The sequence below is a fragment of the Pipistrellus hanaki genome (assembly GCF_964339955.1).
Source record: "Pipistrellus hanaki genome assembly, chromosome: 13".
Lineage (NCBI taxonomy): Eukaryota > Metazoa > Chordata > Mammalia > Chiroptera > Vespertilionidae > Pipistrellus > Pipistrellus hanaki.
The window spans coordinates 27,082,465-27,096,154 of NC_140515.1; the positions used below are offsets into that span (position 1 = coordinate 27,082,465).

General features: G+C 40.2%; 1 protein-coding gene across 2 annotated transcripts in view; it reads left to right on the forward strand.

Annotated features, from left to right (window-relative positions):
- Window positions 1–13,690, forward strand: part of FANCD2 (FA complementation group D2) — a 73,204-nt gene that overhangs the window by 11,481 nt on the left and 48,033 nt on the right. For both annotated transcript variants that reach the window (XM_084901888.1, XM_084901887.1), the window contains exons 8-14: window positions 4,908–4,986; window positions 7,424–7,548; window positions 9,201–9,288; window positions 9,808–9,912; window positions 12,351–12,451; window positions 13,119–13,227; window positions 13,460–13,495. In XM_084901888.1, the coding sequence (XP_084758014.1) occupies window positions 4,908–4,986; window positions 7,424–7,548; window positions 9,201–9,288; window positions 9,808–9,912; window positions 12,351–12,451; window positions 13,119–13,227; window positions 13,460–13,495 (643 nt within the window). The remainder of the gene's footprint in view (window positions 1–4,907; window positions 4,987–7,423; window positions 7,549–9,200; window positions 9,289–9,807; window positions 9,913–12,350; window positions 12,452–13,118; window positions 13,228–13,459; window positions 13,496–13,690) is intronic.

Consider the following 13,690-nt stretch of genomic DNA (forward strand, 5'->3'; position numbering starts at 1 on the left):
TTTTTTCAATATATTTTATTGATTTTGTACAGAGAGGAAGGGAGAGAGAGAGTTAGAAACATCAATGAGAGAGAGTCATCAATCAGTTGTCTCTTGCATACCCCCTACTGGGGATATGCTTGCAACCAAGGTACATGCCCTTGACCGGAATCGAACCCGGGACCTTTCAGTCCCCAAGCCGAAGCTCTATCCATTGAGCCAAACTGGATTCGGCAGAAGGTTATACTTATCATGATGCCATATTCTTAAATAACTACTAAGATCTATTGGGTTGTTTTTCTTTGAAATTTCACCTACTTAGTACTGGAAGGTATCACAAAGTGATTGGAGCATTGTCCTGTGCACCAAAGGTACTCAGGTTCGATTCCCAGTCAGGGTATCAAACTGTCTGATTCAATTCACAAGAGGCAACCAACCAATCTATGTTTCTCTCACATTGATGTTTCTCTACTTCTTCCTTATTGACTCTCTAGAGTCAATAAAAACATGTCCTCGCAATCAGTGAAATTTCCACCTATTTATTTGATTAATAGGCCCAGAAAAATACACTATAAAATAGTAATAGTAGTTATCTCCAAAAAGGGAGCCAATTGGCTTTAGTCAGATATTTCCTGAATACTGTTCTTTTTTTCTCTTTTTTTAAAAATATATTTTATTGATTTTCCACAGAGAGGAAGGAAGAGGGATAGAGAGCTAGAAACATTGATGAGAGAGAAACATCGACGAGTTGTCTCCTGCACACCCCCAGCCAGGGATGTGCCCGCAACCAATGTACATGCCCTTATCCGGAAACGAACCTGGGACCTTTCAGTCCGCAGATCGACACTCTATCCACTGAGCCAAACCGGTTTTGGCCTGAATACTGTTCTTTATCTTTTCAATTTTATAATGTACATTTCAAGGTTTGTGTTTTTTTTACATAGAAAAATGAGCATCCTAATAGAAAAGTCGATAAGGGCATAAATAGACAGTTCACAAAGAAGATACACAAGAGCATCAGAACTTGCACAAAATGTTCAATTTCTTTAATAATGAAAGACACAAAACAGTAAATACACTTTTTCCATTTGCAAAGGATCTTCCCTATTGAGTGTAATACAGAGGCATGCTCATACATTGCTGATGAACATAAATTGGTTCAGTTGTTCTGAAGGATAGTAGACTATACGTATGTATCAAAACCTTATAATTTGGCCGAAAACCGGTTTGGCTCAGTGGATAGAGCAATGGTCTGCAGACTCAAGGGTCCCAGGTTCAATTCCAGTCAAGGGCATGTACCTTGGTTGCGGGCACATCCCCGGTAGAGGAAGTACAAGAGGCAGCTGGTCGATGTTTCTAGCTCTATCCCTCTCTCTCCCTCTCTGTAAAAAAATCAATAAAATATGTATTTTTAAAAAACCATGCCGAAACCGATTTGGCTCAGTGGATAGAGCATCAGCCTGCGGACTGAAAGGTTCCAGGTTTGATTCAGGTCAAGGGCATGTACCTTGGTTGCGGGCACATCCCCAGTGGGGGTTGTGCGGGAGGCAGCTAATCGATGATTCATTCTTTTTTTTTTAAAATATATTTTATTGATTTTGTACAGAGAGGAAAGGAGTGAGACAGAAAGCTAGAAACATCGATGAGAGAGTCATTGATCAGCTGCCTCTTGCACACCCCCTACTGGGGATATGCTCGCAACCAAGGTACATGCCCTTGACTGGAATCGAACCCGGGTCCCTCCAGTCCCCAAGCCAACGCTCTATCCATTGAGCCAAACAGGTCTCGGCTGATGATTCTTTCTCATTGATGTTTCTAACTCTGTCCCTCTCTTCCACTCTGTAAAAAATCACTAAAATATATTAAAATAAAACAACAACAGAAAAAAAAAAAACACCTTGTATTTTGTACACCCTTTCATGCTCTAAAATGTCTTCTAATTTACCTTAAAATGTATGAAAGTAGTAATAAGGTTTACTGTTTAAAGTAATGAGAGTTGTAAATAACTGAGATGTTCAGAGATTGTTAAGTAAATTAGGTACATCCACACAGCAGAATATCATGTGGACATTTAAAAATCATAAAGAGGTCCTGATCGGTTTTGCTCAGTGGATAGAGCATCAGCCTGTAGACTGAAGGTTCCCACGTTCGATTCTAGTCAAGGGCGTGTACCTTGGTTGTGGGCACATTCCTAGTAAGGGGTGTGCTGGTGTTTCTCTCTTATTGATGTTTCTAACTCTCTATCCCTCTCCCTTCCTCTCTGTAAAAAAACCAATAAAATGTATTTTTTAAAAATTACAGAGGACTATTTAATACTGTGCATTACAAATCAGTATTTGTAGTTCAGCTTAGTATTTTTTTAAAAAAAATATGTCTACTGATTTTAGAGAGAGGGAGAGAGAGAATCATCAATAGGTTGCCTTCCACCCCCACCCCCACTGGGGATTGAACCAGAAATCTGGGCATGTATCCTGACAGGTAATTGATCCTGCAACATTTCAATACATGGGACAATGTTCAACCAACTGAGCCACACCAGCCAGAGATTTATTTTATTTTATTTTATTTATTTTTTTCTTGGATACATCCATATGTACACAATCATAGATACATAATACATAAGCATATCAATAGTGGGCATCTCTGGGATGACAGGATTATATGTCGTTTTTATTTTCTCCTTCATATGTGTTTTTTCAGGGATTTATATCATATATAATAAAAGGCTAATATGCATATCGGCTGAACGGCATAACAACCAGTAGACCATGGGGAGGAGGCCTAAGCCATCAGTTGGATATCCCTTGAGGGCTCCCAGACTGTAAGAGGGCACAGGCCAGGCTGAGGGATGCCACCCCTGAGTGCACAAATTTCGTGCACCAGACCTCTAGTATAATAATAAGCTTGAACGCTCACATTAAAAAATTTATGCTTTGCCTGGATGGTTCACACTAGATGCTTTATGTTTTAAGTCTTTTTCAGCAGTTGAATTTGACAGTAGTAAACAAAGACTGAGAATGCTGTTTAGAAAATGACCCGAAGGTGGTCCAAAACTTTAGATATAGTAAGTAGCTTTGGAGGAAGCCAGGGACTATTGTTTTTGGGGAAATAGTAACAGCTAACATTTTTCATCCATAAACTAGAGGCCTGGTGCATGAATTCATGCATGGGTGGGGTCCCTCTGGGTGGCGTGCAGGGCTCGGGCTGAAACCAGTACAATGCTGCCTGCAGCTCCTACCTGCTGCTCTGCTCATCCTGGCTCCACTATGCCTGCTGTGGGCTCTTGCCCAATCAGTACTGATAGGGATAGGTTTGCGTTGCCACAGCAGTGCTCACCAGCCAAGAGCCCTGCGTCTGGCACCCTCCCCAGGGGTATAGCCTGCAGGATCAGGCTGAAACCAGCTCTCCAACATCTTCCAAGGGGTCCTGGATTGCGAGAGGGTTCAGGCCAGGCTGAGGGACCCCACTAGTGCCCAGTCGGCCAGGGAGGGACCACAGGAGGGCTCCAGGGCATGTCCAGCCCATCTCGCTCAGTCCCAAGGGGCTGGGCCCCAGCAGTAAGCTAACATACCAGTCAGAGCATCTATTCCCTGGTGGTCAGTGCACATCATAGCAAGCAGTTCAGCAGCCTTAGCATATCATTAGCATCTTACACTTTGATTTGTTGTTTGGTTGTTCTGCCGTTTTGTCTATTTGCATATTATCCTTTGATTATATAGGATGGTTTTCAATACTTAAACAATCTAATTTGACCCACCTTTTTTTTCTTTCTTTTTTTTTCTATTTTTTTTTACAGCGAGGAAGAGAGGGGGATAGAGAGTTAGAAACATCGATGAGGGAGAATCATCCATCAGCTGCCTCTTGCACACCCCCTACTAGGGATGTACCCGCAACCAAGGTACATGCCCTTGACTGGAATCAAACCCGGGACCTTTCAGTCCGCAGGCCGACGCTCTATCCACTGAGCCAAACCAGTTTCAGCAGCAAATACTTTTTTATGATTTGTGATAGGCTCTATTTTTGGTCTGTGGGTACAAAAGTCAGTCCTTGACTTTGATGATTGAAAGACTTTTAGTCATTAAAAATACATGATGAATTCTGTAGTAAAGATACACCAGAATAGGAATATTTAATTTGACCTCGGAAGCTGGAAAAGTTTTCAAAGAGGAGATAACTTTTGAGTGATTCTTGAAAGATGGGGAATATTTGATAAAGGAAAGGAAGAAAGTGCATATAGGCACAGGGCAGTTTGAACAGAAGCAGGTTGGCACCCAAGTCCATGGTGTGCCTGGATATGACTAGTAGATGAACATGTTTGGCAAATAGGATGTGTGTTGAGAGGTGGTGGGAAGTGAGCTTAGAAGACATAGGACAGGACCAGATTATGAATGGTCTCAAATCCCATGCTAAGAGTTTCAACTTTATCTTTTTAAAGTTATATATATTGATTTCTGAGAGGAGAGGAGAGATAGAAGCATCAGTGATGAGAAAGAATCATTGATTGGCTGCCTCCTATATGCCCCACCCTGGGTTTCAGTTCAATCCCCAGTAGGGGGCATGCAGGAACCAGCCAATCATTGAGTCTCCCTCATCATTGATGTTTCTGTGTCTCTCCCTTCTCTCTAAAATCAATGATACATAAATATATATTTTTTAAAAACAAGAGAGAAAGATAACCCCTAGCCCTTTTTTTCTGTCTCTGTAAGCCTTCCCAGATATAGCCATGATTAACGTGATTAGTGCCTCTTCCTGACATCTTTCTCAAAGTATATAAGCATATGTCATGCTTTGTTTGTATCATGTGTGTGTCTGGCACAATGCACAAAGCATGGTAAGTGTTCAGTAGATGTTAATTGAATGGATGAAATGTTCACTGTTGTATAAATCAGAAAGGCTAAGTTCCTTGTCTTCTTATCCTAATATTTCAGCACAAACAGTGATGGAATCAACATGCCTCGACTCATCATCAATCAACTGAAATGGCTTGACAGAGTTGTGGATGGCAAGGTAGGCTTTTGGACTTAGATTTAGAGAGTGTGTTTTCCTTTCTTAACGAAACTTTTAGAATTTGCAGTGTTTTCTTTTCTTCCTTTTCTAAACAGAAAAATTTACATTTTTAAATTCATCTATTAACTTTTCTCAGCTTTGAGATTTTTTTGGTAGTTCACCCTTTACATTTTCAGAAAGAAAGAAAGACATTTACTTTATAATGATAGCTAGGTATCATTTATTAAATTAAATATTTGGAAAGAAAAATATTTGAAATTTCAAAGTACATAAATTTCTGTGTTTTAATTCTCAAAAGTGATAGGATCCCAAACCATTGTACTCACTGCAAATGTTTTAATTTGATTACATACATACGTACAGTTGTCTCCACTTATCTGCAGTTTTGCTTTTTTTAAAAAAAAAAAAAGTTTTTTGTTGATTTTAGAGATATGGAAACATTGATGAGAGGGAAACAACCAGCTACACCACATAATTTTTTTTCCACGTTTTCATCTTTTTATATATATATATATATATATATATATATATATATATTTACACAGAAAGGAATTGAGAGGGATAGAGAGTTAGAAACGTCTAGAGAGAAACATCGACCAGCTGCCTCTTGCACACCCCCCACTGAGGATGTGCCCGCAACCAAGGTACATGCCCTTGACCAGAATCGAACCCAGGACCCTTCAGTCTGCAGGCTGATGCTCTATCCACTGAGCCAAACCGGTTTTGGCACCACATAATGTTTAAAAAATTGATTTTCAGAGGAAGAAAAAAAAAGGGAGAGAGAAATATACTACCTAATAAAAGAGTAGTATGTAAATTAACCATCACTCCGCTATACCCACAAGCCACGCTGACAACTCAATCAGCGAGTATGCAAATTAACCAAGATTTGACTGATTCTGAAAAAAAAGGAAAAAAATCTAAAAATGGTAAGTTGAAAACTAGGCTAGGATTATAAAAAGTTATTACCAAGAAAGTTAATATAAGTGTTTAATATCATTAATAATTGATCAAATAAATTTGAATTAATATGTTAATACTTTTTAAAAAACTTTGTATTGAATTTATTGGGGTGACTATATCGAAGCCTAAGCAACCATTTGACCTTTTGACCGGTAGCTATAACATGCACTGACCATCAGGGATCAGGTGCTCTATCACAGGCATGGAAACATGGAACAGACTGATGAATCTCAGGGGAGAGGGTGGGAAGAGAATAACCATGTATACTAGAACCAGTCTGGTGCACAGATTCATGCGCTGGTGGGGTCTCTCAGCCTGGCCTGCGGGTATTGGGCTGAAACCAGCAATCCAACATCCCCCGAGGGGACCCCATTGGTGCACAAATCCATGCACTGGGCCTCTAGGGGTTAATAAAATTATATAGGTTTCAGGTGTATAATTCTATTATACATCATCGTCTATATTGTATTGTGTGTTTGTCACTCTAAATTGAGTCTCCTTCCATCACCATTTATCCATCTATATCCTCTTTAACCCCCCAAACCCCCTTTTCCTCTAATAATCACCATACTGTTGTCTGTGTCTGTTTTGTTTTGTTTTGTTTTTTAATTATTGATTTTTTACAGAGGAAGAGAGAGGGATAGAGAGTTAGAAACATCGATGAGAGAAAATCATTGATCAGCTGCCTCTTGCACATCCCTACTGGGGATGTGCCCGCAACCAAGGTACATGCCCTTGACTGGAATCAAACCTGGAACCTTTCAGTCCGCAGGCCAACACTCTATCCACTGAACCAAACAGATTTTGGCTGTTTTTTTTGTTTTTGTTATTTTTTTTTTTTCTTCAACTTTTTCATCCAGAAGTTGAATTTATTTTGAGCCTAGAGCTTAAGGCTCATTTCTTTTCAAAGTTTTAAAAAATCATTCCATTAATTTTTGTCATATATTCCAAGGCTTAATCTTTACTTGGAAGAACATGGCTTTGGGAGTCTCACCTGGGCTAGAATTTGGGGTCTGTCATTTATTATGCATCATCGAGCAACACTTTTAAAATGGGAATTGTTGCAAAATCTCTATATAGTTGTGAAGATTAAATGAAATCATAGTAATAAAAGGCAAAGAGACTTCACAGCCAAAGATCTGTTACTAGCAGGTGCATGGAGCACCTCTTGGCCATAACAACCTAACAACCTTGGTTGCAGGCACATCCCCAGTAGGGGTTGTGCAAGAGGCAGCTGGTCGATGTTTCTCTCTCATCGATGTTTCTAGCTCTTTGTTCCTTTCCCTTCCTCTCTTTAAAAAATCAATAAAATATATTTAAAAAAAAAAAATTTCTGGGTCATTGATCTCTGAATTTTAGCTTCGAGCTTGAATGTATGTGTAGTTGGCACAAAATAATTCCAGCTCTACATTTCATGGGTAGGAAGTTTTTCTCTATTCCTATGCTCCAGTTCTAATAGTATCCTCCACTGTAGGATCTCACCACCAAGATCATGCAGCTGATCAGTATTGCTCCAGTGTACCTTCAGCATGACTTTATCACCAGCTTACCTGAGATCCTAGGGGATTCTCAGCATGCTGATGTGGGGAAAGAACTCAGGTGGGTAAACACCTTGTTGCCATTTTAAGCAAAGCTCCACTCTGGGAGTCTTATCACTTCATTGTGAAACAGTAATAGTAATGTGTTCTTTTTATGTAAAAGAGGATGATACCTGCCTACAATAAGTAGGATGTGGGATTTGACTTTTTTTTTCCTAATAGTATATATTTAGTAGACCTATCTACTTTCTTTTAAAGGTCTATCTGCTGTGAATATGCAATCTGGCTTAAGATTAATTATATAAATTTTGTCTATGGGGATTTTAACATGTTCCCTTTGTTTCCTTAGCATTTCTTCCACCCCAGGAGTCCTCAGTCTTGAGTACATATCCAAATCATTTGTGGAGCTTATTAAACATCTACATTCTTTGGTTCCTAATTGATTCATTCTAATGCACATTGCTGCATCAGATCGATTGCCAAAACTCACTACTTACTATCACATATGTGAAAAATAGTAATTGTGCTAGGGCAGTGATTAAGCGGAGAACAGTATCTCTAGGTAATAGTATTCCTAGTTTGGGTATTTAAAAAAAAAAAAAAATATATATATATATATATATATATATATATATATATATATATATTTTTTTTTTTTTTTTTTTTTTTTTTTTTTTTTTTCAGAGAGGTAAGGGGGGGGAGAGAGAAAGAGAGAGAAACATAATGATTAGAGAGAATCATTGATTGGCTGCCTTTTGCATAACCCCCATTGGGATTGGAGCCTGTAAACTGGGCATGTGCCCTTGACAAGAACTAAACCCAGTACCCTTCAGTCCACAGGCCAATGCTCTATCCACTGAGCTAAATGAGCTAGGACTACTGTTTCTGTTTTAATGCAACTTCACTTATCCTGGAAGTAGTAGCTTTTAAAAAAATCTGGTTTGTAATACTTCCTTTTCTCCAGCTGTCTGCAAAGCTACCTCCAAAATGCTCAAAGATTTCTTTTCTTTGTGCTTTGGGGCAGGATGTTCCCTCTGACTATAGCACTGTACAGCCACTTTGTCTGCTTAATTCCACTGGTTCTTTTGGGTAGCCTTCTCTTAGAATCTATCACTGTCCTTCTCTACCCTTTCTTCCTGTAGCACCCTGCACATATATCTATCATGTTCATCACATGCCATTATAATTGTAGGTTTTCTTTTTCCTTTTCTCAGGAAAAATATGTACCAAACACAGTAGTGGGTTTCCTTTGTTTTGGGTAGTGGGGATACTGAGGGAGGATATCTTATTTATACTCTGTTTGAATTTTTTATAACAAACACATATTTTTTAAATCAGATCAATTTTTAAAATATATTTTATTATTTTTACAGAGAGGAAGGGAGAGGGACAGAGAGTTAGAAACATCGATCAGCTGCCTCCTGCACACCCCTCCTGGGGATGTGCCCGCAACCAAGGTACATGCCCTTGGTTGCGGGCATGTACAAAAGGGTCCCAGGAATTGAACCTGGGACCCTTTTGTCCACAGGTCAATGCTCTATCCACTGAGCCAAACTAGTTAGGGCCAGTACAATTTTAAATGGAACATACTATGAACAAATTTAATGGGAAGTAAATATATTCTTTCTTCCCATAGTCTTGAGTGATTTTCCCCAAGTTATCTGCCCAGCTCTGTTAAAAGGTGCACAACTTTTTTTTATTCACCATTCACAGTGACCTTCTAACAGAGAATACTTCACTTACTGTCCCCATCCTGGATGTCCTTTCCAGCCTTCGACTTGACCCACAGCTCCTGTCTAAGGTAGGGAAGATTCTGCTCTCCAGAGCAGAGCCAACACTCTCACCTTCCACAGCCAGTGTCAGTCAGTCATTGCCTGGGAGCAATTGTACGTAATGAAAATTTCCTTTTGAAACAATATTGAATGACATTTGATCTCTTTTGTTCTTTTTAATGAATTTCATGTGTCATACTATGACAGGTTCACTGCTATGTTTTAAGCACTAAGTGTTAGTGGTAATCTATGTTTCTTGAATATTTATAAACTCTCTATAGAAATAACAATTTTTTTATACTTTCCTCTAGCCAGTGGAAAATTCAGGCTCCAAAATATAACATGATAGCACACATTTATCACAAGGAACTGTGGTGTTAACTATTGAAAGCTTGTAATTTGGAATAAAGTAAAGTTGTTTTTGTTCCTGAATTACATGTGAGAAAATTGAGTGAGAGAAGGGATTTTTCTAATTTTACCTACCAAGTTAGTATTAGGTTGAAGTATTAATCTGAAATGTTTAATGTTTTCATGTTTTTTATGTTTAGGTCCGCCAATTGGTAATGCGTAAGCTGTCATCTGTCACAATGGAGGACTTACCTGTGATAATCAAGTTCATTCTTCATTCCACAACAGCCATGGATGCACTTGAGGTAAACTATTATTTCCCAACAAACATTAGTAGGGTGCTAGACCCTAGAGAGTACAGAGAAGTGCAGTGGTGTTATTGTGAAATTCAGCAATAAAAAAGACTAACTTAATCCAACCGGCATGGGTCAGTGGTTGAGTGTCGATTCCTAGTCAGGGCACGTGCCCATGTTTTTGGCTTGTTTCCCAGTAGGGAGCATGTAGGAGATAGCCGATCAGGGATTCTCTCTCATTGATGTTTCTCTCTTTCTCTTTCTCTCTGAAATCAATTAAAAAATATACACACTCTTGCCGAAGCCGGTTTGGCTCAGTGGTAGAGTGTCGGTCTGCGGACTGAAGGGTCCCGGGTTCGATTCCGGTCAAGGGCATGTACATTGGTTGTGGGCACATCCCCGGTAGGAGGTGTGCAGGAGGCAGCTGGTCGATGTTTCTCTCTCATCGACGTTTCTAGCTCTCTATCTCTCTCCCTTCCTCTCTGTAAAAATCAATAAAATATATTAAAAACACACAAAAAAACAAAATACACACGCACACACACTTGTGTGTGTATAAAGATATACAGTATATATATGTATATGTAAATCCTATCTAATAAAAAAAGTAATATGCAAATTGATTATACCTCTACTACAGTGTTTTTCAACCTTTTTTGGGCAAAGGCACACTTGTTTCATGAAAAAAATCACGAGGCACACCACCATTAGAAAATGTTAAAAAATTTAACTCTGTGCCTATATTGACTATATATAAAGTAATTCTCTTGAATAGGAATCAAATAAACACAAAGAAAGTATTTTATAATTACTTTATTATGAAATATTAAGTAAACAAAATAGTGAAAAATTATAAAATTCTTGTCTGCACCTACGGCACACCAGGCAACATCACTAGTGTGCCGCGGAACAGCGGTTGAAAAATGCTGCTCTACTATACCCACAAGCTTCACCCACCAGCCAATCAGGAGCAAGTATGCAAATTAACCCAACCAAGATGGCTGTAGCCACAGAGCGAGCAGGAGGCTTGAGTTTCCCCAGAAATGGAGGAAGCAAAGTTTTCTGCACACCCTGGGAGCCCAGGCCTCCACTCAAGGCTACAAAGTTTCAATTATAGATAGATAAATCCTAACATAAATGGTGGCAGCCATGATGGAGCTGGAGAGAGCAGGAGGCTTGGCTTGCCCGTGGTGTTGGAGGAAGTCAAGCTCCTGCAGCACTGGCCTGCCTTGGCCTCCACTTCAAAGTTTCAATCATAGAAGATAAATAAATCCCAACAGAAATGGCTGTGGCCACAAAGCAAGCAGGAGGCTTGGCTCCTTTCAAGGTTACAAAGTTTCAATTATAGCAGAGACCAGAGCCTCCACTTGGGTCGAGGGGTGGCATGGCTGGCCTACACACCACCACAGGCCCCTCGCCCAGGCCGCCCCACGCCCTAAGGGAACCCCCACTCTGATCTGGGACACCCTTCAGGGCAAACCAGCTGGCTCCCACCCCCACACCTGTGCACCAGGCCTCTATCCTATTTAATAAAAGAATAATATGCAAATTGACCATCACTTCAACACACAAGATGGCTGCCCCCATGTGGTCAAAGACGGCTGCCCTCATGTGGACACAAGATGGCCAGCAGGGGAGGGCAGTTGGGAGAGACCAGGCTTGCAAGTGAGGGTAGTTGGGGGCAATCAAGACTGCACAGAAGGGCAGTTGGGGGGGACCAGGCTGCAGGGGTGAGCAGTTAGGGGCAAACAGGCTGGCAGGGGAGCAGTTAGGTATCAATCAGAGTGTTAGGGGCTGATCAGGCTGGCAGGCAGACGTGGTTAGGGGCAATCAAGAAGGCCGGCAGGCAAGCAGTTGGGAGCCAGCAGTCCTGGATTGTGAGAGCAATGTCTGATTGTGAGAGGGAGCCAGCAGCTGTTTGTGAGAGGGATGTCCACTGGGATTGGACCTAAATGGGCAGTCGGAAATCCCTTGAGGGGTCCCAGATTGGAGAGGGTACAGGCTGGGCTGAGGGACACCTCTTCTCCCGTGCATGAGTTTCGTGCACCGGGCCTCTAATATGTATATGTGACTAACTTAGATGAAGATAAATTATTTAAATGAATAGATTCTAATTGCTCTTTTCTGTCCAAACTAATTAATTTATAAAGCTCATGAATCCAGATGGTATGCAGGGGAGCTATTGACCAGATTTATTGCTTATATAAGCTGCTACAGGATATATTTGCTATTTTAGTATAATACCTTCAAATTCTGGGATTCTGAAGGGTATGACATACTATACTTGTATTAGCTAATTTCATCAATACTTTTTCAAAATGCCTTGTTTAATATTTAATAATCTTATTTCCTCAATCTTTCAGGACATTGTTACAGTTCCTTTGAGAGAGTGGACTGTGCCTGTCTGCTATACACGAACAGAACACATAGATAATACTTATTTTCCGTAGGTAATTTCTGAGCTTCGGGAGAGATTGGATCTGCAGCATTGTATTTTACCGTCACTGTTTCTGGTTCCCGAAATCACGATGAAAAGTAAAGGCCAAACACGGTATAAGCTCATCGACTATTACCACCTTTTTCTCACATAAGCAAGGGGAGTTTTCTGGCATTTTTCCTGAAGCCAGGATAGTAGATCTTAATATTTACAACTATAAAGAATGGCAGTAATATTATACTCATGGAATACTGTACAGTTTTTCAAGTCCTATTCTTTTATATAATAAAAGGCTACTATGCAAATCAATTGAACGGCAGAATGACCAGTTGCTATGATGTGCATTGACCACCAGGGGGCAGACACTTAATGCAGGAGCTTCCCCCTGGTGGTCAGTGCTGCTCAGCCAGAAGCCATGCTCACGGCTGGCTAGGACAGAAGCAGTGGCAGGACCCTCTCCTGCCTCTATGGCAGTGCTAAGGATATCAAACGTCTCCCCGAGGGCTCCCAGAATGTAAGCGGGCACAGGTCTGGCTGAGGGACTCCCCGTCCCTGCACCCTGAGTGCACAAACCTTATGCACTGGGCCTCTAGTGTGTGTGTGTGTGTGTGTGTGGGGGGGGGGGGTATTCACATCAATCCCAGATAGACTGCTTTATAAGTTTATTAGCCATTTAAACATGAAGTTATGATTTGTTCCCGGCTACATGGCTAGTATATAGGAACCAGGTTCCTCTCTGTTAAGTGGAAGAATGATTTTATTCCCTTTTTCCTTCTTGTAGTTCTTCAGGAAACCAAGGAAACAGCGATGAGAGCTGTGTTTTCCTTATTTTTGACGTAATAAAGTCAGCTGTTAGATACGAGAAAACCATTTCTGAAGCCTGGATTAAGGTGAGTGAGCTCTTTGGAACTTTAAATATTAAGGAGGAAATGGGTGGCAATTAGTGATAGATAGATATATAAGTAAAGGTAAGTTTAAATAAAAGTCTTAAAAGTCATTCAAGAAGAAATGATGGTGGTTGCTTGGTTCTCAAATAAGAGAACAAGACATGCTGAATAAAATGAGAAGTATTCTAATTGTAATATACTGTGTTGTAATATACTGTGACCCTTGTTTTTCCAGGCTATTGAACAGGTTGCACCAGAGTCTGAACATAAGGTAATGTTCATGTACTATGAATTTTAACTATTAAAATTAGTGAAATTGGCTAGTGAAATTGTTTTTTTCCTGCTTTTTTTCTTGCTCCCTCCAGTCATCCCTTCTATGCCTTCTCTAGCTGCTCTAATAAAAACAAGCTGTCTGGGGAAGATGATACGAGGGGGTGAATTGCCAGATGGTCTTCCCTGCTCATTT